We start from the raw sequence: 26,328 nt of genomic DNA, 5'->3' as shown, positions 1-26,328 counted from the left end.
ACCCTACATTTTTAAATCCTGAACATCACTACAGGTGGCGCGTGGTGGTAATTTTTTGCGCCGCCAGTGGAATTTAAAAAAACAAACAGTTTGAGGTCGTTATTTATCGTAGTGATTCGTCCATCTTCGTGAAATAAACCACGCCCATTAAGAATTTTAGAGTAAGACAGCAGTAGTCGGTTATAGAGCAGCCAAATGAACGTTTGTGTCTGCTTATGTCGTGTATAGTAATGGGCTACGTGTGTTAAAAATTCATTATCAAGTAAGTTTACTATAAATAGCGTGATTATTGGGTATCTTTAACAGTGATTGAGGTGTTATTTTATATGATTTATGTGGGTGAATAGTGTAGATAGAAATATTCCACATCACACACGTGCCTTGGATTAAAAAAATATCTTTTTGTGTCCTTAATTTTTTGTGTTTAGTTGGTTAGTGTTTCTCAATTTACTACGAATTAACTCAATAGTGGATAACTTTAGCGGCAAATAAAGACGATATTATTACTTTGGGTAAGTTCAAAACATATTATCATATCATATCAGTAAAAGCCATTAAATCTAGAGATCATAAAATAATCCATACTTGTTTACTATGTTTACTTATAACAAAAATATTTCGAATACGTCACTACATGTTGCAGGTAATTGGCTATAATTTATTTCATTCTTTTACCGAACCTCAAAAATGTAATCGATGGAATGTGCAGGAAAATAAACACACCGACATATTTTTATTTATACTATTTCCAATAAAATTGTATTTATTTATTTTTTAACATCTTCATTTATTTGTTGGTAATTAAACAAGTGTTTCTTCTTCTTCCGGAAGAGAAAACTACTTCTCAAAACGTCTCCACGTTATTTTTTAACAGGTTTCCAAGCGAAAGTGAGTCATTTCGATTATTCCCTTTTTTTTTCAATCAGTGAAATAATAATAATTATTTGTTGCTAATTTGTCAGGTTATCAATGACATTATGAAAAAATTTATCGACTTATCAAAGAAAGTAATGAAAAGTTCTTGATAAACAAGTTTTTCTAACTTGTTTTTAATGAATTTTTCTCCTGATTTTTAATGATAATCTTGAAGTTGTCTTATAAATAAGCAATAACAAGACTATATTCATAGAATTTAAAATGCAATTAAATAATTTATTTATATTCAAAATATTGATCAGAAAGTATAGTAAATCAATTATAAACCTGATGGAAACTGTCAATCCATTAATTAGATTTAATGAGAGATATTGAAGATCGTCTTCCACGTAATTAATTATTAATCGATGGCATATCGTTGGAAACGGTTCGAGGAAATACATTTGTATGTATATATGTGTATACATATATATATGTATAACACTTTGGAGCTCAATCTTCCGGGCATTGGTCTGATCGTAAGTTGGATGTGGTACAAATTGGCGAGTGTCCAAGTTAAAACTCTCTCTCTACACTTACTTACGATGTTTCAACGCCAGCTATCACATTCCATTACACGTATTCTGTATTTTCGCTGTTTTAAATTATTGTATCTTCTTATTCACTACTCCCTCATATGGCGCATATTTGTCTTCATGTGCGCACGCAATTTAATTTTGATGCTTTATCTACGTGATGATGATAGATGTGAAATTACGGCGCCGTCTATCGATTTTTTATTGGAAATAAATAATTAACCTACTAAAATTCGTTTCAAAATCACTAGTTTTTTTTATTTATTTTTTTTTTAATTAGTTATAGTTGTATAGAGCTAGTGAAAAAATTATATTGGTAGTAAGAAAAAAAAAAGTGATATCAAATTAGAAATGATAAACGGTAGTATAAATACCGAGATTAGAGTTTTTGAAAAAGTTACATATGTACAATCATAATGATTTTTTTTTTGCTTATATTCCGAAGAGTCTTTGCTTTATCAAATAGAGAGATTAAACTTAGAGCACTTTTTTTCCCTTGATGAGCTAATTTGGGTTTTAGTTCAGTCAATGTGCAGCAGAAAACAGGGTTAATAAAAAATTTCGTGGTACAAGTCAAGACCGAGTTCATTTTATAGAGAAAAATACGCTGATTTCAATGAACTTATTCCCAGCCGAAAGTAACTCATCGGTTTATCTAGGGAATTTTTTGAAATTGATCTAGAAATTGAAATCCCGAGTTTTAATTTAGTTTTTTTTTGGTTCAAAATACTTAAGCTCATCAAAATTATTTTTAAAATGTGAATCGTGCTATTACCCATGTGTGTGTGTGAAGAATTTTTCCTAGATGATAACTTGCGAACAAATGAAAATAATTACATCATTCTTTCACCATTTGAAGTGTATTAATATCAATTAAATCCGATAAAAATTTTGTCTGAATCAGCTGAGTCGTTTTCCTGTTATTTTAATGAAATAAAAAAAAAAAAAAATCCCCTAAAATTCCCTACATATAACTATTGAAGTTTTCATTGGCAGTAATAGATATGGACTATTTCAAATATCAATTAGTTGATAATCGTCAAAGATTATCAATAAAAAATATCACAAAGTTGCTAATAGGTACCTCTAAGGCCCATTCACAGCTTGGCAATATTACTTGTGAATGAAAAAAAAAAAATATATATTCCTAGACAGTTTGTCTTGTTGAAAATAATATTTTCATAATAACATAACCACAGTGAAACATTGTTAGTAGATTTTAATCAAGAGTTTATCTAAATAATAGTGTTTTACTTTTTTCTTTATGGTAATATCTTGAATGTTCTTATGAAATGCAATTTTCTTTTGTTCCCACGAGCACATTCTAGATTTGCCGTTACAGAATATAACAAGGGAGAAATGGTTTGGTGTATTTCTCGTGTTGTATTGTCTCTGGGATTCCATTTAACTTGATACCACCATTGAATTTCTCGACAGTCCGGTTCCAGACTTGGACTTTTCAGTGGTACGGTCAATGTTCTCATGAGAAGATTCAAGGCCGCATTTCACTCGTGACTCTTTCCAGTGTCATGTCCAAGATATGTCGATGCATCTGACATTCTTCAGCTTTCCTACATCCAATCAACGAATAGCACAATTTCGACCACTTGGTATTAATTGGTGAGACATGTCAAGGACCAGTTCATTATCAGACATTTGGCCTATTTCTTCTCATCAATATGAAGGAGTCTTGAATCAATTTTGTGTGTCAATATTGATCAAAAGTGAGCCTAAGAAGTTGATGGGAAAGCAAATGGAGATGTGTGAAAAATTTATCTGTGCCAAATGCCAAATTGAAGAGTATGTGGTCTTAACGGTTGGATGATACACTCGATAGCAGGTGGAGCGAGGAAAGTTTGTAACTGGGTTACAACTGTGAGATCTAGGATCACTGATGGCTCCCACTCATAGTATGAATACTCAGGATGTCCGAATTGAATTGAGTGTCGCGATTCATCGCTTCTTCAAATTACTATTTACGGATGTTCTTTATCTGCTAACTAAGTGGACTAAATAAATCGACTATTTAAACTTAAAATGAACAAAAAAAAAATTATTGGGGTCTGAAAATACCTATTAGACTTCAGAGAAATAAAGTATAAGTTAGTCAGGAAAGGCATCATTGGTTGACTTTCACGAAAATGTACACTTTATGCTACTGGAGTTGGTTGACTACTTGAAGTACCTGATGGCTATACATGAAAACCATTTGATGTAAATATTGCTGAAAAATAATTCCATCAGTGTATGCAGTAAGTTTGATGAAATAAAAATAACAAAAATATTTATCGATATTTTAAAAATCATTAATGCATAAGCTCATGATTCTTATCGTATGATAAAATGAAAATGACAGCAGAGTGATTACCCCTTATTAATTTTTTTTGACAGTAAACAGAAGTTTTAGATTACATCTATAAATTGTATTCAGCAAAATATATTTACACAGATATATTTCAAGTGTTTATTTATAATTAAACGTAATATTTTGATTTTTTTCAATCCAAGCTTCTCAATACAACATAAACTTTTTGCATTTTTTTGAGTGACGATTATAATTATTAGTAATTATCTTTTTTTGGCAGTAAATTAAAAATTGAAATTTATCATGACCGGTATTGTAGGAAGAAGCTATCACCCTTAAACTTTTATGATTAAACAAACATCGTGAAGCATTTATGTTTCAAGTGCCAGAGAATCAATTTCGATAAAATTATTAATTGATTTTCTTGCATTACTCCATTATTACTAAGTTTTTTTTTCGTTCAAATACTATAGTCCAGTCAATATGGTTTTCAAAATGAAAGTCCGTTAAACATTAACCGATTTTGTTCATTAGGTTGTTTTTAGTGACGGCAGACATCAGTATGAATTTGTGACCACATGGCAAAATGTGCTTTTTTGTTTATAAAAAAATAGCTTTTTTTTTGTATTAAATATCTTGAAAAATACGCATCGGAGATCGAGACATAATGCGTATAATTTTTTGAGATTTTCACGAGAAAAACAATGAGACCAGTCTCAACTCTCTACGACTAATGGTTTTCGAGATATTTAATTGTTTATGTCAAAAATAGCACTGTTTTTTAAACAATTGATCGTACCTCATCAATAAATGAACTTTTTGAAGTTTTTTTTTAATCGGAAGCTACATTCATGCCAAATATGTAAACCAACTTGACATTGATTAATTGTCATTACTTTTTGAGATAAAAAAAAGAAACATGCATTATAGCAAACTCTATAAAATTTGTCAAGTCTTTCATTACATTTCTAATTTTTTTTTACTTAATTGGATCTAAAAAAAGCAATTTTTAAATTTACATAATATTGAATAATTTTTGTATTTTTATAAAATAAAACTATCAAATGCACTATTAAACATAAAGGTTGGATGTAGTTAGTAGGTTGGCATAAAGAAACTTTGCCATAAGAAGCCCCTTTCAGTATTGTATCAAAGTTCTAATACTTTTCTCTTTTGCACACAAACATGATAAATATAAATAATAAATGACTGAATGAAATACATTTATTGAAAGGATAGACTAGCTCATTAGAATGTGTATGTGGAAAAAAAAAATAAAACATTTCTTCACGATTTTAATGCCATAAATAAAACTATTTAGTCGTTAAATCAATCCCTAAGTATTTGAAAGTACTAGGGGAATAAAAAAGTTAGCAAAAGTTTAGTAATTATTGGCTAAATGACACACAATGTGACCAGACTATTCCATAAGAATCACACGTGTCCCCTAAATTGACTTATTGAGTATTCAATCTTGGATGATTACGTAATGATTGCATTTGTTTTCGAACACGTAAGCCATCAGGAACGTTTGTGAATCGATAAAAATAAAATGTGTCATCATACGGAATTCTTTTTTTGGTTAAATAAAACATCTGATAATCAGTGTAAATAAATGCGACAATGATTGTTGCCACAACAAAATGTCCTTGAAACAAAGGAAATCAGATTGGAATTTATTGAAAGTATAACATGAGTGCAACACCTACTACGCTTGAATGAATGGCTTAGCGAGTTTTAAATACTTATATGCACCTGGCACTTACTTCATGCCATTTGTATTCTGTCGACCTCAACATTAATATACTAAGGTAAAGAATATTTTTCTTTCATAAATACTTGTTTTTATATTGCTTATAAGGCAATATTATTATCGACAATAATAGGCTTAGACTGGGTATAATGTTTTTGAATTTTTTAAGAAGCTATCAAGGATAATGAAGAGTTTTTCAATGAGTGAAGCAGAAACTACAGAGGTTAAAGTTTAGGATGAGTCGTAGTTGAAAGAAAAAGTGATATTAACGTTATTAAATAAATGTGGTATAGATGATGATGATGTTGATGATGAATATGTAATGGAGGTTGAAAATCAATTTAATTATACTTGACTAGTGTGCACTGATAGAAGTATTTATTTAACATAAATAAAAGAAATGAGATTTTTAGAAATTTTATTTTCAATTTCATAAAATAGTTTTTAATAATTAATACAAAGTATTACAGTAGAACTCTTATAAATTTGAATACTTTAAAGGATGTATGTCTAGTCAAACCCCGCAGTGCATCTAAAAAATTTTTAAATAGGTTTGTTCTTTAAATTATGTGTACCTAAATTCTTTTTTTAAATTTTAAATAACGATTAATTAGTAATAATTTAATCTGTACTGATTTATAATTATTTATTATAAATAAAAGTTTCCATATGACTATTGTCAACATCGCATTCAACATGTCGGACCACCCATTATTCCATTTTGCCAAAGTTTTTATCTAATTTTAGAAAAATAAACTCAGTAACGCCTATTTTTGATGCATAAATAAATAAAAGAACGTTCAAATTTTCTTGAAGTATATTTTTTTCCATTAAAATGGATGAAACATAGCAAATTTTGTCATTTGCTTCCAATTTCACATACTTCCGGTACAAATAACACGTAGTTTAATGAGACCATTAAGTTCAATTGTTTCATAAAATATATCAGAAACGGTATATTTTTTTTAATGAAAACCAATAAAGTATTATTTACTGTATTACATATCTCAAATTAAAGCTTTAAAAATGAAATTCATAAAAGAGTCATACATCCTCAAGTTCGACTTCCCCTACTTTTTTTTTTGATGAATATGTTTATTAAACAAAATACAGTAGAGTTTATAAAGGTTATTTCGCTATGTCAAAGGAAGCTTTATAAACATAATAAAAATATTTTCCTTATACTATTGTTAACAAGTGTTATTTTAAAGGCTATTAGGCTTTTGAAGCTGCTCATAACTTTCAGATATTTCATCTAACTTGCCTGCCAGGAGGCCATAAGCAAGAGATAATTGTTAAGTAATATAAATTATCTATAGTAATTTTTGAGTTTATTAATTCCTCAATAAATTATTTTGATTTTTTGAAAATTATTAATTTTTGAGCACAAAAAACAATAGGAACTGAAGCAGTAAGGTGCCTAGTAGAGCATCGACTTCCCCTACATTGTAGGAGAAGTGGCTTCTTCTACTCCTAGTGATTTGTATATTGCGTCGACTCTACGGCGCACTGCACTGAGCATGCGCAACCGTTGGTAAAAGAGAATAGAGTATTTGTGGTTAGAAATAGAGTATAACCTTAATTGTCAAGTTTTGATTGGTATTCAGTATTTAAATATTATTATCATTTCTGTTATTATGATAAATGTATTGAAAATTTGATAACAATGAATAAAAACTCATTAAATAAGAACTTGATAAAAAAACTAACAGAACTGCCTGTCAATGTGAAAATAAATGCTTTGAAAGAGTTAGAACAAGGCATATCAGTTGATGATATTGCTAAAGAACTTGATGTTAATCACACTACTGTTCGGCTATGGAAAAAGAAAAAAGATATTCTTATACAGCAAGACTCTAGTATTCATAAGCCTAATAAACGTTTTGGTAAACAACGATTTAATAAAATTAACAAAGCTGTGTGGTTATGGTTCAAAACAGCACGTGCTTCAGGAATACCTATTTCTGGCCAAGGCATTAAAATTCAGTGCACAATTAAATGAAGATGATACTTTTACCGCTAGCAATGGATGGTTAAGGTCCTGGAAAAATAATTATGAAATCTCATTAAAACAGATTTGCGGCGAGAAGCTATCAGCTGATTCAAAAGCTGTGAGTAAGAAGCGCGCAATAGAGAAGGAGTGAGACAAATAGCTATTTCTGTCTCACTCAGCATTGAATGGAGAGGGCACCCTATAAGTTCTAATTTTCAGAATGCTTGATCCTAGAGCTTCAAACTTATAGAAGTTCTACTGTATTTATTTATTAACAATTGTTAGGTTCATAAAGCCATCACAAAGAAGGAGTACTCGTCTTTTCCAATAAACAAAAAAAGATTGAAAACACAGTATTGACAATAAATATGGATTGAAGTTTCATAATTTTAACACATTAAAAATTTTTAGTATTCAATAATAAGGAATGCATTTATTCCAACCATTAATACATGATATAGGATGGAATTAAGCTGTTGGCAAAGTATTATTGATAAATTTTTAATTTACTCATATTCGTACAATTTTTGAGAAACTTCAGTATTTAAGATTTAAAAACCTCTAGAAACTTCTAGATCATTTTAATATAGTTTGAATTTTAGATTAAAAGATTTCAATTTTTTTTTTCCTTCAATTCTGTCCTTCTTTCGTGGTTTCTTTAGAAGTTCAAGTTTAAGTTTATACATTATGAATTCTACGATCCCACAATATTTTTTAATTTTTTATTATAAAAAATAGGGACATGTGTAAAGATCGTAAGACTATTAATGTTAAGAAAAACGTAAGTAATTGAAAAAAATTAATGAAATTAGATAAAATTATACGTAAATTTTATTTGTTTCAAGCATTGATTTTAATAATTTCAACAATTGAATAAAGAAAGATCTATTTTTCAACTTGATTAAGAATTTTTTTTTTATTATTAAAAACAATGAATTACTTTTCTTTTTGACTAACAACAAGTTCAGCAATCAATCTATAGATTTTTATAATAAAAATACAATTTTTTTCTACACAGATAATTGTTAAATAATAAAGTGATCGGAATTTAGGTAGTTAGTCGATAATCGGTGCCACTACGTTATTTAAAAAACAGATCATTCATGTTTATTATTGATTGTTAGTAATTAATACTTATGAAGTTCATAAAACTCACTACAAGGCAGCATTTATTCTTAGATTGCATTGCATTATTTATTAAAGAGTGATTAGTAGGGAGAGGTGGGGTAAAGTGGAACACGAAGAAAAAACGTAAATCAACAAATTAATCAATATATTAAAAAATAATAATCATTTTTAATGCATTAATAAATTGAAAAATTGATAAACAAAAAACACAATAATCGTTTTTGGAACTTAAGTTCCAAAATAAATATCTATAAAAGTAATTATCAAAATAAATATTAAATATAAATTAAGTATTACGTACTGTATATAAATATTATTATTATTAATAAATATTTATAAAAATAATTAGAATAAATTAGTTATCATTTTACCTCCGCGTTCCTCTTCACCCTCTACCCCCCTACAGAAAACACAGTGACAAATATTGCAAGATGATTTTTATGTAATTAATTAATTAACTAAATTAATAGACCCTTGATTAATCAAGTACAACTACTCTGTATCAGCAAAAAAGTCTTTTCTACACTGATAGAAGAGTTTCTTTGAATCTAACATAATTTATTAGCAGCTATTTTTTTCGATCATCTAGAACCAAAGACATTAAGCTTTGAATTTGATGTTTCATAGTCTCTTATACATTGTAAGGTCGACGTCAAATCACCAAAAAAATAGATCTTCGAAAATAAAAATAGAACAGTTATTACTATCTATATGAAAACCTGGTATATGATGTAGTGATATGTTATAATACAACTGGCCAAATTTTAAATATTTTGACTGTACAGTTTGATCGCTATTATCAAATAAATATTGAAAACTTGGATCTGAAATATCTAAAAAAGACTAGCAACTAAAAGATATCTTGTTCATCAGTCAGCATAAATCATTGATAAATAAATGCCATAATATGCTGTCAAGTTCATTAAATGATACAATAATTAGCTTAAGTTCTGAGTACGTAGACATTTAGTGGAGAATAGTTATTTTACCTTACATGACTAAAATTAATTTAACTATGATGTATGAGTATTGACAGATATTGTGATGAATTAGTGATAAAAGTTGCAGATTTGTTTAATTATACTCAATAATTATGTGTGTAATTGTTGGAAAAATTAGTCTAAGGATATTTATTTCTATGAATAAATAAACTAATTTTACATTATATTTTAACTTCCTTCATTGAGTTAAAACAAGATTCAAAAAGTATGTCCCAACAGACTGAAAAACTCTCATGAACTAACTTCACTAGTACTTATTAGGCTACATAATAATCTTTTAAAACAGTCCTAAATGTTATCTCCAAAAAAATAATAATATAAAGATTTATGAGAGTAATATAAACTTAGTCTAAGACGTAATTCCATCATTATTAAAACACTTAGATGTCATATATATAACTGTGAGAATACTTATTGTGATGTATTATAAACTAAAGTAATGACTGAATTTTGTTATAAACTTCAACAGTAATAAAGGGTGAAAATAAAGAAAAAACTAGATATACTTTGCTCATACTAGGGTCTGGAGTTCAGAAATCAGAGGGCTAAAAGGTTGATATAAAGAGGGTCTGTAATGAAATAAAAGAGGGATATAACTATCCACTTGAATGATAACGTAGTTTCAATAATAAATCACGTGACTTTTATAGAAGCATGTGCTAATAATCCAATTTGTTGTTAGATGTTTGATGTAACAAAAGTTTGTATAGTTGAAATAAGTTGGTTTTATTTAAACCATCAAAGTTCAAGGAATTATTTCAGAATTAATTGTGAAGAATGTTATACTGTAGTTTTATTTAGGTTTCTAAAGTTGTTTTTAATTTATATAACAGAAATGAAATTAACATTTGATTTCAATTAGAGTATTTTATCAATTACTGACAAAAATGAAGGGTAAAAGTGGATATTGATTCAAGTTTTAATGGCAGAAAAATAATAACTGGTAAAATAATCAAGATTTGAATTGGAAAATTATTCTTTTTTATAAAAACTAACTTGAATTTCTACTCTCTTCAATTATGTAACACTTTTACAGTGAATTCTATGAAGAAAAAATGCTACTTTAAATTCCAAGAGTGTAGATGTTGGCATGAAGTGAAATTTCCTACAATAAAACTGGTTATTTTTATCAATAAAAAATTAAATTCATTTTCTAGAAGAAAAAAGTCATAAAAATTATCTTACCTTCTTTTTTTTTATAACCTGGTAAATATCTAGAAATCATTTATGAGCAAAATGTCATCAAGCAAAGTCTAAATTTCAATTCCACAATTCTCCATATCCATCAGTATTTCTTCATCCATGCTTATTCACAATACTTGCAAAACTAGACAAGTTAATTATGTACTTAAAGTCGTCAATGAGAATTCTATTAACAATAAATCCATACAAATATCATAATCTGTGGTGAAAAATCTAACTGATTATTCAAAAGAGCTTGGAGTTTTATCGTAAATTTAATTAAATTACAATATAATAGTTTTTCTCAGAAGTCTAACTGATAACGCAATTCCTCTATATTTGTCTCTTAAGTCATCAATTATTGTTATTACTATACATTACAGCAACCTGACCTTGCTGACTAGTAAGGGGCATTGCAAGTATATATTCCACGTGATGATGACCTACCTATATGTTACGCAACCAACCAGCCATTTTAAGCGGTCCCCTGTGTCTCTTGTACTAGAATGATATCTGGTAGGCGCCGATAAATTGATAAGAGACAAATTCAATTCCATTTGTGATGTGTTTTAGCTTCTACAAATGGTTGTCTTATCAAACTGTATACACAATTGTCTTATAGTTTGGTCAATATCTCGTAAGACTCTCAACTGTCAATTAATCTAATGGATTAAATGTGAACAATTTTGAATTAAAAAATGATAAATTTATTGAGATTATATCAATATTTGATGAATCAATAGGTCATGTGATCTTTTAAAAAACAAATTATCTTTTTTTGTTTGAATTATTTTTCTAGGGAATTTTTTTTTAGTTACTTTTTTACCATTATTTGTATTGATTATTGAATGGTTTCGAAAATATCTGTTGCATAAATGAATGAAGTACTCAAAATATTAAATATTTTAAGTCTACTTTACCTAGAATATTCAAGAAGTTGGCTTAAATTATCGATCTTCAAGTCAAGGTTATTTTTCTTCGAATCTCTCTAGTATACAAAAGACGTCTAGGGGTTGTACGAATTGAATGCCTCTAGGGCTTTCAAATTTACATTTATTATTTTTGTTGTTATGTTGTTTTTAGTATTTTTCATATTTTAATGTTAAAATAAAGCAGATAAAGCTTGTTCTATTATAACATTGTGAGTGTAAATTTATTTTTATAAAAAATTTAGCTTATAATAGAATTTATTTTCGTGGAGAAAATGACACATTAATTATGATGTAACATGCTTTTTAATTCCACATTGTGTTTATAAACAATTAATTTTTTTTAATTACTTTATTCTCAAGTGAAATAGACGTAAGGAATAAAATTGAGGATAATTAAAAATTTGAAATTGGCGGGAAAAGTAATAAGTGGAGATCCTAGAGCTTGATGTTAACAATTTTTTCATCAATTTAGATAATAATTATTAATTATTATTAACAAATTATCATTTTAAATCATTCACATCAATTATCATCAATCACATTCTATGATAATGATGTCTAAGGAATTTTGAAAAAAAACTTTTTATTCAATTTTTTGACGACATTATGAAAATGGTTGTGCTAATTTCGATGAATTTTTTTTTCAAATAATATTGATGTAATTTCACTTCTAATACCGTAAGAACGAAACGATTATTTCTATTATAATTGGTCGTTATAAGGAAAAATCATGATTTTAATGATGCCTATTTCCGACCACAATATTTTACTAATTTTCAACTGAACAAATTATTAGTTTCGAATTGTAAATTCTTCCTCAGTGACTTAATAGTAAATGAACCCAAAATATTCATAGCATCAAGTATTAATAAATTATATATAAAATTATTACATTTTCTTTTAAAGGTCCATTCTAAGAATTTCGACGATTGAATCTGTAGAAATTGGCTTTTAACAATTTGAGTATTTTTTTTTAAATATAAAAAAAATAATTATCAGGATTTTTAGGGCAAGAAATGATAATTATATAATTAATGTACGTTTTTTATTATTTTTAATTAAATATTTACGAATAAATTGAATGGTCGGCTTTAGGCACTAGGTCGGCAATAGGACACTTTACCTTAGTTCGTAAGTTATCGTCTCGAAAAAATTGTCACTCACCCACACACACACATACATATTATGTGGCATCATATCTTAAAAATGTAATAACGAAATTGGAATGCTTTAAATTCAAAAAGCTCATCTCCAAATGTGAGTTTTAATTTTTGGATGAATTAAAAAAAATTTTCTCGGTACTGATACTAAGTACACTTAATTCCCGATAAACTTGTAATATTGACAACGAATTCATTCAAAATCAACCTTATTTTAGTGTGATGAAAAATATGTGGAGCAAAATACAAGTTTAAAAATTCTAGAGACGAAAATAATTAGGATTTGAATATATTATTAAAGCTGGGCTTTACTTAAAATTTTTGCCCTATTAGCTGTAGCAGAAAGCACCTGAAAAATGATATGACGAAATACATCCTAATTACTGCGTTTTATTATGTAAAATGATTTTATTTATAATATAGAAGGTGGCAAGGATGTCGGCAGATAATTTTTTCCAGCGAAAAATTTGTAAAAAAAAAATAATGAATTATTTTCTCTTGACGGCCATGAAGCATGAAAAATCTAATAATAATTCGATGACAATTTTTTTCCTAATTAAATTTAATTAAAATATAAATTAAGAAAATAAAATTTTTACCAGCGGCATTCTATATGAAGTAGGCTTTATTTTGATACTAAAATCAGTGGATATAGTTACAAATTGGCTGATAAATTAGTTATTTCCCGACTCTTTGGGATTTTCTAGGGGGAAACTGAAATAAAGCTCAGCCTTGACATTTCCTTAAAAACTAATACCAACTTCACTAAATTCCCTATAAATCGATTTCACATAAAATTTATCCTATCCCAAGTCGAAAAAAAAACTTTTTTATGCCTATATGATGTTTTTTTTTTGAAAATAACAATTAGTTTTTCAAAAATTCATTAAAAAGATATCGATGGAGATTAATTTTTAGATAAATTAAATGATGTCTAAAACATGTCTAGAGTATTTTCTAGCTTTCTTTTGGTAATTATTTCAGACATCATTTGAAAAAAGTTTTACACAGAAATAGACATTTTTTTGGATGTCAATAAGACAACTATAAGGTTATGAGATAGTATTTCTGTTATACAATAAACTTGATAGTACAATTAGAGATCATAGAGTGGTTGCTAATTAACAGCAATAGAGAACAAAGAATTATAATTGTTTATCGTAAACTGGGAAGTTTATACTTAGAATTAAACTAAAGTTTGAATTTATAATGATTATACGTAAATTGAAAGTCATATTGTTGCATATGTTTGCTAATAAATATATATTCATTCATTCATTCAGACATCTTTTTATCTACATCCAAAAGATGTCTTTTCAACAGCTTCTTCTAGTTGGGTTTATTACCTACATTATTATTGGCAAGGAACAAAAACTAATTACGATCTTTTCTCTGGAATTCAGTAAATAAATCAATAACAATAATGATTGACCAGAAAAGGATATTTTCCAACGTATAATAAAAGTGAATTAAAATAAATAAAACTCATTAAGTAATAAATATAACACGATCATAATACCATATTCAATAGTGTTTTTGTTTTAATGTGATGCTTGCCAGTAACCCTAGGTTGTGTTACGTGCACATAATTAACGTTAATTATCCAAGCTAAGATTCGTTATGGACTCATGGACATGACGAGTAGAGCTCATACAAGGGGAGAGGATCTTCTCTAACAGAGTGATCAAATTCTCGTTAATTTAAATATCTAGATTACAGTTAACTCGTTTTTCTTTTCAACAATAGCTTGAGGTATCCATCAAAATGATCATCTTGACCAAGAAAAGTTTATGAATCATAAAATTTATCTATTGATTGTTTTAAAGAGTAGTACTTGTTCATGTTAACAATTAAAACATAAAATTAGTTGGTTTTGTTGGCGGGAAGACTCTCGAGACAGTACTTCCGGCTGAACTGCTACGTTAGCTTGGGTCAATGTGCCCTGAAGAAGTTATATGGGGAGAGACAGAGGTAGTAAAAGGAGTAAAGGAGAACGAATGCCATTTGCACGGCTCATAAAATAGCTTTGGATTTAAATTTATTTGTAATAATATTTTTTTTTCTCTCTCTCTCTCTTATCTGTAATAACAATAATCAGCAAAATAGACAACATTATTTCATCATCATTTAAAAATAATAATAATCTATTTGTCTTCATTATTTACTTCAACTAAAAGCATATTAGCTCACTTAAAACACAAAATATTCAAGAAAGTTGACCTCTTATTCTCCGTCAAGTCTGAATTCTTCATTATTTTCATCAATAATTGGTAAAACTGGACATGAAAAACAAGATTATTGACATGAATTAGTGAATTCATCGGTGAACCAGTAAATGATGATAAAATTTTGGATAATAAATAAATAAATAAATGATTGAAGAGATAAAATGTGAAATGAATGGAATGATGATAGTTGATAATGTTCATCATGTAGCCGTGAAAATGTAAATGTTAAGAGGCTCATGAAGGAATTAAGAGGAAGTAGTCAAGGTTACTAATATCCAAGCTGCCCTAATTGTCACATTCAGTGGAGCTTTCCGCGTCATTCACATTAAATGCATCCTGCCTTTCAAAGCTACTCTATGACCCTGAAATAGCTTTTGAGTAGTTTTACATGTAGAAAAGAATACAAGTGGTATTAAAGCTAAATAGGTCATTTGGGTTGTTGATGGAGTTGGAGATAAAGAATAAATTTTGTATATAGGCTTTCTTTTATGCTTACTTCCTTAGGAAGCATTAATAGGCATAATATTGTAAGAAAAATCTTTTTATTTAAATATATTTACCTTGATAGAACAGTACTTGGAATGGCTTTGTTGATCTATGAATTAACCATCATGATATCTAGCTTTGTCAATTGATAGAACAATTTTGAAGGAGTTATAGCTCTCTGGATTGTGGCATACATTGATTCAAGCACAGATGAAGATTTGATGAGAGATGAAAATTTATTTAATTATATCAATCAATTATGTGTCATAAACAGTAGAAAATAATAGGAAAAGTTTGATGATAAAGATAAAAAAATGTCAAAAAATCAATTTTCCATTCATTTTGTACTTAAGGTAGTTCTAGCACTTGGCTAAAGTCTGCAAATAAATTTAATGTTGAAATATGATGTTCTTAAGATTGTCACGAACAAGTTACAAGCAAAAAAAAGCTCAGTCATGGGGCATTTTGATGAAAAAATCGTATTTAAAAATACAATTTCAGACATTGACGTAAATGAGAGTGAGAAAGAGAGAGATAGTACTTTCGACTTTATCGTTCAATTTTCCAATCTTCCGTACTGCAAATATTTACGAAAAACGAGATCATTAATTCGGGAACGTTTTCGAATAGATATTTCACAAAAAAAATTGCAGCTGTTGAATATTTAATGAAGAAATTATTAATTGAAAACTATAAAATCATGCATTTCACGTTTACAATATGGCCAATATGAAAGTCACCTTTAAAATTAATTATCAAATTTATAGTAATAATTAACAAAAAATTTTTGTAATTTATCCAGTAAATACTTTAATCAATAATTCAATAAATTATCATTCGTTTTATATAAATTCAATAGGGCCCCCTCCAAGCCTCCATAAAATCCGCTTCTATGTGCTAGTACTACCTTAAAGCTGGGCTTTACTAACCTCAAATCACTTCAAATTTTTCTCGTTAAACTGTGCATTTTTTATTTGGTTTTTTCACGTAAAAAATATTCAGGAATATGTAGAAAAGTGGTATACACATTGGAAAACGAAGATTGATAGTATAAGTGTAATAATAATGGTAAAATAAAAAACTTTTCAGTGAATTTCGAGGTGTTATGGCGGATGCACTTGTCATTAGCCCTTCACTAAAAAATTATTCATTCCACGTTTATTATTACACTAGTACGAAACATCTTTCTTTTCCAATGTGTATGCCACTTTTCTAAATATTCCTAAATATTTTTCACATGAGAAAAACTAATAAAAAATGCACAGTTTGATGAAAAAAATTTGAGGTGATTTGAGGTTAGTAAAGCCTAACTTTAAATCTAATATTAATGAATATCAATCAAAAAATTTAAGAAATCGTTAACTTATTTAATTAAATTGTTGAAGGAATTGAATTTGCGAGTGGCATGGACGGAATGAGGCCAATCAATACGTTGTCTTAGTGTAATGTAATAAGCCAATAATGCTGAATCTAATTGAGTTATCTGACAATAAAATATAATTAAAACTTGATACTATTTATACATTAAACAGAATCGTATGAACATGACTTATTGACATTTATTTATTTTCTATCATTACAGGAGAAAGGTGGTTCTCATTTTAGGATTAAGATGTCACATCACAGTGAAGACAACATGCTGATAGCAACGTCAGATTCATTTTGGGAACCAGGCAACTACAAACGAACGACCAAAAGGATTGAAGACGGCCATAAATTGTGTGATAATTTGATTGCTCTAGTTCAAGAGCGATCGGAAATTGAAAAAAATTATGCTAAAGCATTGAAAGCGTGGTCAAAATCATGGAATGAAAAAATAGAAAAAGGTCCAGAGTATGGTACTACTGAAGCAGCATGGAAAGGATCATTAGTTGAAGCAGATCGGTTATGTGATCTCCATTTGAGAGTCAAAGAGAATTTATGTAATGATATTATCCAACAAGTCAAAACATGGCAAAAAGATACATATCATAAGGTATTTTTATAAAACTATTTGTTAACTTGACAAGTTTTAGGACATTCTGTAATATTATTAGATTTTGATGAAAATTTGGTATTATGTAGATAATTCAATCATTTCATAGTTTAAATTTCACACAATTTTAGAGACAAAAATTAGAATTATTACTTTTAATATTATTTTTTGTGAAAATAATTAAATGCCTTAAAATCTTCAACAATTTAGAAGTATTTGACAAAGATAATAAGATTATTTAGACAAATAAATGAAATACAAAGTCCAAATATTCTTTTGATGTCAGATATTTAATAATATATTATAATTTCTGCTAAGTTATTTTATTTAGTGAAATACATTTAAATGTTAGCTTTCAGTAATTTTTAACAAACGAAATCGTACAAATATCAGTTTTTAACATACATAACTTATGTATACTTAGACACCTTAGTGACGTTATGTCGATGTTAATATATATAATAATATGAATTTAGTAGTTTGAAAAAATAATTTTTAATTCGCCAAAAAGTTAAAGTAATAACATTAAAAAAATATATAAAATGAAACATAATATAAAAAACAGAACAGTAAAACATTTTTAATGGTCAAAATACTTTTTTTGTTATACCCCCATGAAAAGTTCGATTTTACTCCCTGTTCAGAGGTAGTAAAGTCCGACGTTTCTTCCTTACATAGAATGACAAAATTTGTTTGTGCGCATGCTCCCACGCATGTTGTCTCTACAAGGCAGAACGTCTCACTTTACTAACCTCTAAACTGAGAATAAAATCAAAATTTTTGTGACAATGTGACAAATAGTACATTTCACATCTAGGGAGAAAAAGTAGATTAGCTCAAACCACGTGGTTTAACCTCGTCTCATTGTCGTCCTTAAAATATCTTAGAGCAAGTACTATTTATTTGTCAAACACATGCCCTATTGAAATAAGTGTTGGAATTTAATTTTCCTTATGAATACTTAAAAAAATCCAGCAATAAAATGAACCTCTCTATTGCAAGATTCAAACATGAAATATTTCATATTTTAAAAGGACATGCAATCTAGTGAGAAACATAATTCACCTTGAAGGAGCTAGAGGGCACTTTTGATGTGTAATTCGTAATCATAAAAACAAAAATGATGGAAAAACATTAAAATCTAGAGTTATTTTTAGCTAACAAATATTGCTATAGAGAGGTTATCCTGTATTATTATTGATTAGATTACATTTTTAAAAAAAAAAAGACATAAATTTCTTCCATCGTGATTATGAGAATTTTACTTTTCTATATTGGTACCATGTATCTACATGGGAAGAACAAAATTATTTATTTTACTGTATTCTGCGCATGCGCATTAAAATTAATGAATAAATTCTAATTCAATATTCCATAAATTAAAATTATGTCACTGTTTAATAAATAAATTATGTTATAAATGTGAAATGAAGTAAAAATGTTAAATCAATTTTAATAAATTTATTATTTTAGTCTATGATGACCTTGAAAGAGCGAAAAGAAATGGAGGATGCATTCAAAAAAGCACAAAAACCGTGGTCAAAATTATTACAAAAAGTGGAAAAAGCTAAAACAGACTATCATAATAGCTGTAAAACAGAACGAACGGCTGCTAATCAAGAACGCAATGCATCAGCAGATAGTTCACTTTCGCCTGATCAGGTATTGATTGTTTTTTTTTTTTAATCTTTTATCTCTAGTGTTTGTGCTTTTTGATCTGAATAAAATAGTCTTGGTAATGGTCTTTCTTTTATAATACTTTTATAAATAGACAAGAGATATTCATCATCGTAAAAAGAAAAAAAAAAAATCATTTCGAACTAACTTTTGATTGTATGAAGATAAATTCAGCAAAATTTATTTACAGCAAGCAGCTCGAGGTTCTGATAACGTACGTTTACTTATTAAACAAATTTAACTAATTATATGCACGATTTAATGTTGAAAAATTATTAAAAACTTAAAACTAAATTTAGCTTTTATAAATAAATTAAAATCTATTGTAATTATTTAAATTTTGTTGTAAATTAGGAAAGCATGTTTAAAGGATAATTTTGAAATAGTCTTCTAAATTAGTTTATTTGTTGAATAATTATATATAAAAGTCAATTTCATTCCAATTTAATTGGTTGTAAACTTGGTAAGATAAGTAGAACAAAAACAAACACAAATTAACGCGTTCTAGATGACAATATTTGGATGCTCTGCATGGATCCGAAGATTCTTTAAAAATCTTAAGAAAAATAAGATATCCGACGTTACGCTTGTATGTATTAATAATAAGCATGACGCATGTTATTAATATGTCTTTTTCCTGTTTCTTTTTTTTTTTTTTTATTACATTTCTTTCATAATCATTATTACTACAATGAAGAAAGCTCAATTGGTAAGCAAAACTACCTAGAGCATTTTAATTCTAGATATTTTCAAACCTGTCAATTTATTTTTAGTGTTACCTAAAAATCCCTAGGATTGCCAATCTTTACTTAACAAATATTTCCTACTTCTTTTTTTTAAATTTAAACCATCAATCTGTCAGAATATCTTTGTTTTTTTTTTTTAATTGTAACTACTTATTAAAAACAAAAATACTATTATTTTCTAAAATTTAATCGTTACTGCCTTAAAACATCTCTTTTTCTTAATGTTAAACATTACTAAACTACACTACGCGACATAAATGGTGTTCGATTTTGTTAGTTTTTTTTTAAGGTTATACATACGATTCCCTATACCCTTCTATACCAAATTAAGACACCATTTATGTCGCGTAGTGTATAAGGCCTTCCTACAATTGGGAAGATATAACCAAGACACTGAAAGAGTAAAATTTGAGGTTATATGGGAAATTATTTATTTCAAGTTATGTTTTTTATATTTATTATATATTATTTCAAGTTATTTTAAGCAATTATTAATCAGAAGTTATTATATAGATAATTATTTAATACGAGAAATTAATTATTTTAAGTTGTAAACCAGCACATAAATAATTTGCGCGCATGCGTCGAAATAATGTCTGTATAACCTCCAATTTTACTCTTTAAGTGTTTCGACTTTAAAGCTAAGGATAAGAATACGCATGCGTATTCTTATTCTTAGCTTTATCTGCCTAATCGTATGAAGGTTTATAATGTCTTTTTTCAAATACAAAATTTCATACATCAACAAATTTCTTTTCTAAATCTGAAACTTCAGAGATCAAAAAATCCCTATCTATAGAAAATTGAAATTTTTATACGAAATTCCTATTTTTTCGGAAGTTCGAACTTCCAAATTTTTAATAATATATGATTCTTCAAATTTCAAGCCTTTAGTTACTAAAAGTCAGTACTTTGTTCGAAAGATTTCTACTTTTTTAAAATTTAAATCTACTGCTTTCAATATTCTGTTAAAATTTAATCTTCCAAAGCTCTTATATACAATTATAATTGTATATCTTATTTATAAATAAGATAAGGATAAAAATAGATATTTAGCTAAAAATTGCGAGTGCGCATGCGCACAAGCATGATAATAAAAGCCACTTGGTTCTGCGCATGTGCATTCCTAATTTTTCACTCTGTCTCTAGAGCCTTATTTTTATTTTACCTATTTATGAGAAGGCCTTTAGCTACTCAAAAATTCCTATTTCCCCCAAATCTATTATTTGTTTGCAATTAAAATCTAAATACTTCAACAAATCGCCTTTTTTTCAATTTGAGTTACAACTGTCAAAAAAAAATCCCACTCAAGTAAAAACAGGTTATGGTAACATTTTATAAAAGTTGTATTTTAACTTCAACTTCTAACCTTTTTATGCTGCTAATCTTAATTAATTATGCATTATCGTGGGTTCTATACCCATTTTTCTACGTATTAATTATTATTATTTTATGTTATTCATTGTCGCTTTTAAAATAACTCAAGCCATCATATTTTAATCTTATGATAATTATTAGGTGAAAAAAATGCAAGATCGTGTGCAAAAGACTAAAGAAGAGGTACAAAAAGCCAAGGAAAAATACGAAGCAGCATTACAAGAGATTAATCAGTATAATCCTAAATATATGGAGGATATGACGCAAGTTTATGAGAAATGTCAAGAAATGGAGGCACAAAGGCTTCAATTTTTCAAGGATGTTTTATTTGGTATCCACAAATGCTTAAATATTTCACAGGATCCAGTGTAAGTATTTTAAAATAATCTCATTTTTTTTTGTTTTTTTATACAATAAAAACACCGTTTTTTTTTAAATATAAATAAATTTTATTTTGTAGTCTTCCACAAATTTATGAAGAATTTTATCACACAATTAACAATGCAGATTATGAAAAAGACTTAAAATGGTGGTCAAATAATCATGGAGTGAATATGGCGATGAATTGGCCACAGTTTGAGGTGATTTTCTAACAAGTGATGATGATGATAATTTTTTTTTATTGACAAATACAGTAGAGTTTCAGCCATTTTTATTTGTATAAAAAAAACCAAGATGGTCCCCTATTTTTTAATTTTTCTTCACCAACATTTGTTTGCTTATGACTTTAGATGCATTTTTACATTCAATAAATCTCTTTTTTAGTGAATTACTTTGATGGAAACTATTGAAACTCTACTGTATAATTAATATTATTAAGTATTTATTATTCATTGTTGCAAGAAAACCCTGATAAATTAATGAAATAGTTCAAATCCCTTGGAACTAGTTTAGTATTTTTTATTAGAAAAATATATGGAATGCATGCATGTGATTGTGTTGTTGTTGCTTATTACACAGGATTATACCGAAGAGTTTCGTGATATAACCAAGGGAACTAAATCAAAGGAAGCATTGCCGGCTGGATCTATCACACTCATCAATCAACGACCTGTTGGTGAAGATTTGCATGTAAAGTCTTTTATTTATATTATTTTTATTACAAAAATAAACCTAGACAATTAGCTTTAGAAAAAGCATGTTGAGAATTTTTAATACATTTATATATATATATATTTTTTTACTAATTATCTAATATTTAAAATAGTTAAGAATGTGTGGTTCAATAAGTATATTAAAATGTGATAATTCGTTTTGACAGGATTTCCCACCGGTAAATAATAAATCCAGAGCGAAATCTACACCTCGAGTGATTTCCACAGACAGCAATCATGGTAATGGAAAAACTGATACTCTAGAATCACAGCCCAGTTCAGAGAAAAATCACGATAGTCATACTGTTAATAGGAACTCTACGATAACGTAAGATTCATTTACTATTTATTTATTGATTCAAGGCTGGGCTTTACTAACCTCAAATCACTTCAAATTTTTCTCGTTAAACTGTGCATTTTTTATTTGGTTTTTTCACGTAAAAAATATTCAGGAATATGTAGAAAAGTGGTATACACATTGGAAAACGAAGATTGATAGTATAAGTGTAATAATAATGGTAAAATAAAAAAAACTTTTCAGTGAATTTCGAGGTGTTATGGCGGATGCACTTGTCATTAGCCCTTCACTAAAAAATCATTCATTCCACGTTTATTATTACACTAGTACGAAACATCTTTCTTTTCCAATGTGTATGCCACTTTTCTAAATATTCCTAAATATTTTTCACATGAGAAAAACTAATAAAAAATGCACAGTTTGATGAGAAAAATTTGAGGTGATTTGAGGTTAGTAAAGCCTAGCCTTAAGTAATTAATAATAATATAAGTATTTTCCAATGAAAAATGCAAATACAATAGGGTAGAAATCAATACATTTCACACCTAGGGAGGGAAAGTATTCTAGCTCACGTTGGAAACACGTGATTTAAGCTAGTCTAATTGTCCTCCCTAGGGCTGAATATGATTTTTCGTCATACGTGCATGAAAAGTTCAACCCCTCTCCAATGGAAAAGTGAACTTTCCATGCAGGTATGACGAAGAAAAATTTATCGCTACTGATATTATCAAGAAATAAAAAGAATTGGGTAATTTTTAATGGTAAATGTGTGATGAGAGGTGGATCATTTTATAATTATGAGCTTGTAAGACCTGCAATGGTGGTTCAAGTAGAAAATAATCTATTATGCAAAATATAATAAAATGATGAAACTATCAATTACTATCTGCACTAGTGTGTTAAAACATGCTGGCATAATAAACTTATAAGGTATTTTTTGCACTAGTGGATTAAAATATGCTGGCATAATAAACTTATAGGGTATTTTCTGCACTAGTGTATTAAAATATGCTGGCATAATAAATTTACAGACTACTTTCTGCACTAGTACTATAAAACATATTATATAATCATTATTAAATTGAACTGATATTTTTTTTTTTCATTTTTTAACTAAATTTGTTATTAAGGTATTGCGAAAAGAATTATAAATTATTAGTGATTTTTGTTGGAAAAAATTATGTGCATTTGAATGAATTATATTATTGAAATAAATATAATTGATTGTAGGAATGGAACAAATAATTCTAAACAAGATACTAATCCATTTGATGAAGAAGACTGGGATGAGGATGGTGGTGAGGCTCTTGTAGACACTGGAGAACCTGGAGTACCAGTGCGAGCTTTATATGACTATGAGGGAGCTGAAGCTGATGAATTGACATTTAAACAAGGTAATATTGCTTTTAAAATTTAATAATTATGTCTATAAAGTTGTCATAAGAATTTCAACAAAATTCTTTTAAATTCATAGTAAAAATCAGAAGGTTTAGGGAATTTTTAATAAAAGTCCAGTCCAGCTAGAGAGAAATAAAACATTATCTTCTCATGAAATCTTTTAGATTCTATTTATAATAAATTATTGTATTATTAATAAATTTAAGAAATTATTTGTATTATAAAAAAGAATTTTTCAACCCTGAGAAAAAGTGAAAACTAACCTTAAACTTTTTTTAATTTACCTCTAAGCTTATATTATTATTCTTATTATTATTAAAAGAATATTTATGAACAATTTTCAGGTGACATTTTTGAAAAATTGGAAGACGAAGATGAACAGGGTTGGTGTAAAGGAAGGAAAGATGGTCGTGTTGGTCTCTATCCTGCTAATTATGTAGACGTAATATCGCAGTAAAAAAAAAAAAAAGAAACAAGATGAATAAAACGCAAAATAATAGAAATAATTATAACAATAATGAACTATAATAACATTGATCATATAAACAAATAGTAATGATGATTATTATAAAGTAAATGAAAAAGAATGGTATGAAACGGCATTTATGAATAGTACAGAAACCAAATCACTATAAAAAATAACTATAACAAGAATAATAATATTAAATATATTGATATATTATTATTATTATTATTATTATTAAGAGTAACAAATTTAAGAAATGTTGAGATACTTAAAGTATGCTAAAAATTAAAAACAATATTTTTTTCAATATTGTAAAAATATCTCTTCTTGATTGAATATTTACTTTAATTTTTATTAAATAATTAATAAAAATTAATATCAATTGAAGTTAAAACATATATATATATATTATTTTACTTTCGAAATAATACAATTTATTATTTTAAGAAAAAAACATCATTAATAAGTCTAAAAAGTAATGAAAATAAAAACTAAAATATTTTCAAAACGTACTATGATTTAATTATAATGAAAACATTTATTTTTATTTTCTGTTGGCTATGTATAATGTTAAAGTTTTAAGATAAAGGTCAAGTAACTTTAATTATTTATTTTGTTTAATTATTTCAAAAGTAAATAAAATTAAAAAAAAAAATTTAACAAGAGAAAATGTTGATAAAGTAAGAGCGAAAGAGAGAGAAAGGATTTCCAATAATAAATTTTGAAAATAAGTGAATGAACAAGTGTCAAAGAGTGGACAAAAAAGTGAGAATGTAGAGAATGATATGAAAATAAATAGAATTGTGTCATTGTAAATAATAGCATTTAAATAGTAGCAATTTATGAAGTTAATTGATTGTATTAATTATTATGTATTATGTTATATATATATATATAAAAATATTATATATATTATATATACTGTATTAAGTAATAGTTGGAAGTATTGAAAATTGTACGACAATGAAACGAAAATGGCAACAATTTCAAAATATTGAATATAAAGTCTATTTTTTTCTTTATTTCTTTGTTGTAAATAAACTAGTGAAGAGTTTTATTACTGTCGATTCAATTAATTAGTTTATTATTTCACAATAATCTATTTTTGATTATTATTAAAGTAGTTCTGCTATTGTGATGGTATTGAGAATTTTTTAGCATGGTTGAAATTGAAAGAAACATTCTTGGATTGTTTAAGGATAATTAGTAATAATAAAAATAATAACCCAAAAGGACAGAGAAGCAAAAGGTGAAATTTTCAATAAACAATCTTGTATCTGGTTTTTTGTAATCATCTCATAAATTAAAGAAAGTACACGGAGAGAATTTTTTAACTAAATCTCAGTGCAAAAAGTGACAAGTCCACGTTTCGAAATTTATAAGTAAGAATATTTCTATTCAATAATAAATTTTGAGTTCATGTAAGTAAACTTGTGACTTTAAAGGTGTCTTTGTAAAGGAATTACTTACGACAACCCAAAATTCACTGTTGAACAGAAATATTTTACTTCTAAATTTCTAAACGTGGGCTTGTCATTTTCGACACTTACATTTAGTGAAAAAATTCTCCCCGTGTACAAAAAAATATGAAAGTCGAATTAAAATTAAATTTTTTAACTAAACTTTGGAAAAATAGGGTGTTAAGTCTTGAGACTTTTAATGTACAAAATTAAACGCT

At 27.4% G+C, this 26,328-nt stretch overlaps 1 protein-coding gene across 4 annotated transcripts; it reads left to right on the top strand.

The window, feature by feature from the left end:
- The first annotated feature begins 169 nt into the window (after window positions 1-169).
- Window positions 170-24,666, top strand: Synd (protein kinase C and casein kinase substrate in neurons protein Synd). 4 transcript variants are annotated; one of them, XM_035090443.1, is made up of 12 exons: window positions 176-262; window positions 429-512; window positions 17,202-17,594; window positions 19,068-19,256; window positions 19,462-19,485; window positions 19,969-19,980; window positions 21,536-21,762; window positions 21,855-21,975; window positions 22,355-22,465; window positions 22,656-22,816; window positions 24,017-24,180; window positions 24,529-24,666. In XM_035090443.1, exons 3-12 carry the CDS (start codon window positions 17,232-17,234, stop codon window positions 24,639-24,641), a joined length of 1,485 nt encoding a protein of 494 aa, XP_034946334.1. In that variant the 5' UTR covers window positions 176-262; window positions 429-512; window positions 17,202-17,231; the 3' UTR covers window positions 24,642-24,666. The 4 variants fall into 4 exon arrangements, with proteins under 4 accessions (XP_034946335.1, XP_034946337.1, XP_034946336.1 ...); XM_035090444.1 differs by lacking the exon at window positions 19,969-19,980 and having other exon boundaries at window positions 170-512; XM_035090446.1 differs by lacking the exon at window positions 22,355-22,465 and having other exon boundaries at window positions 170-512.
- The last annotated feature ends 1,662 nt before the right edge of the window (window positions 24,667-26,328 follow it).

The sequence above is a fragment of the Chelonus insularis genome, unplaced genomic scaffold (assembly GCF_013357705.1).
Source record: "Chelonus insularis isolate UGA/USDA-ARS -01 unplaced genomic scaffold, ASM1335770v1 contig_77_pilon, whole genome shotgun sequence".
Lineage (NCBI taxonomy): Eukaryota > Metazoa > Arthropoda > Insecta > Hymenoptera > Braconidae > Chelonus > Chelonus insularis.
This window is presented reverse-complemented; position numbering and strand designations above follow the sequence as displayed.

Bases quoted from the DNA above. Each gene is read 5' to 3' on its own strand.
- Synd (XM_035090443.1), top strand. From the start codon at position 17,232: ATGTCACATCACAGTGAAGACAACATGCTGATAGCAACGTCAGATTCA. The intron at 21,976-22,354 runs GTGATTTTCTAA...CTTATTACACAG, and splicing joins TGAATTGGCCACAGTTTGAG to GATTATACCGAAGAGTTTCG. The intron at 22,466-22,655 runs GTAAAGTCTTTT...TCGTTTTGACAG, and splicing joins CTGTTGGTGAAGATTTGCAT to GATTTCCCACCGGTAAATAA.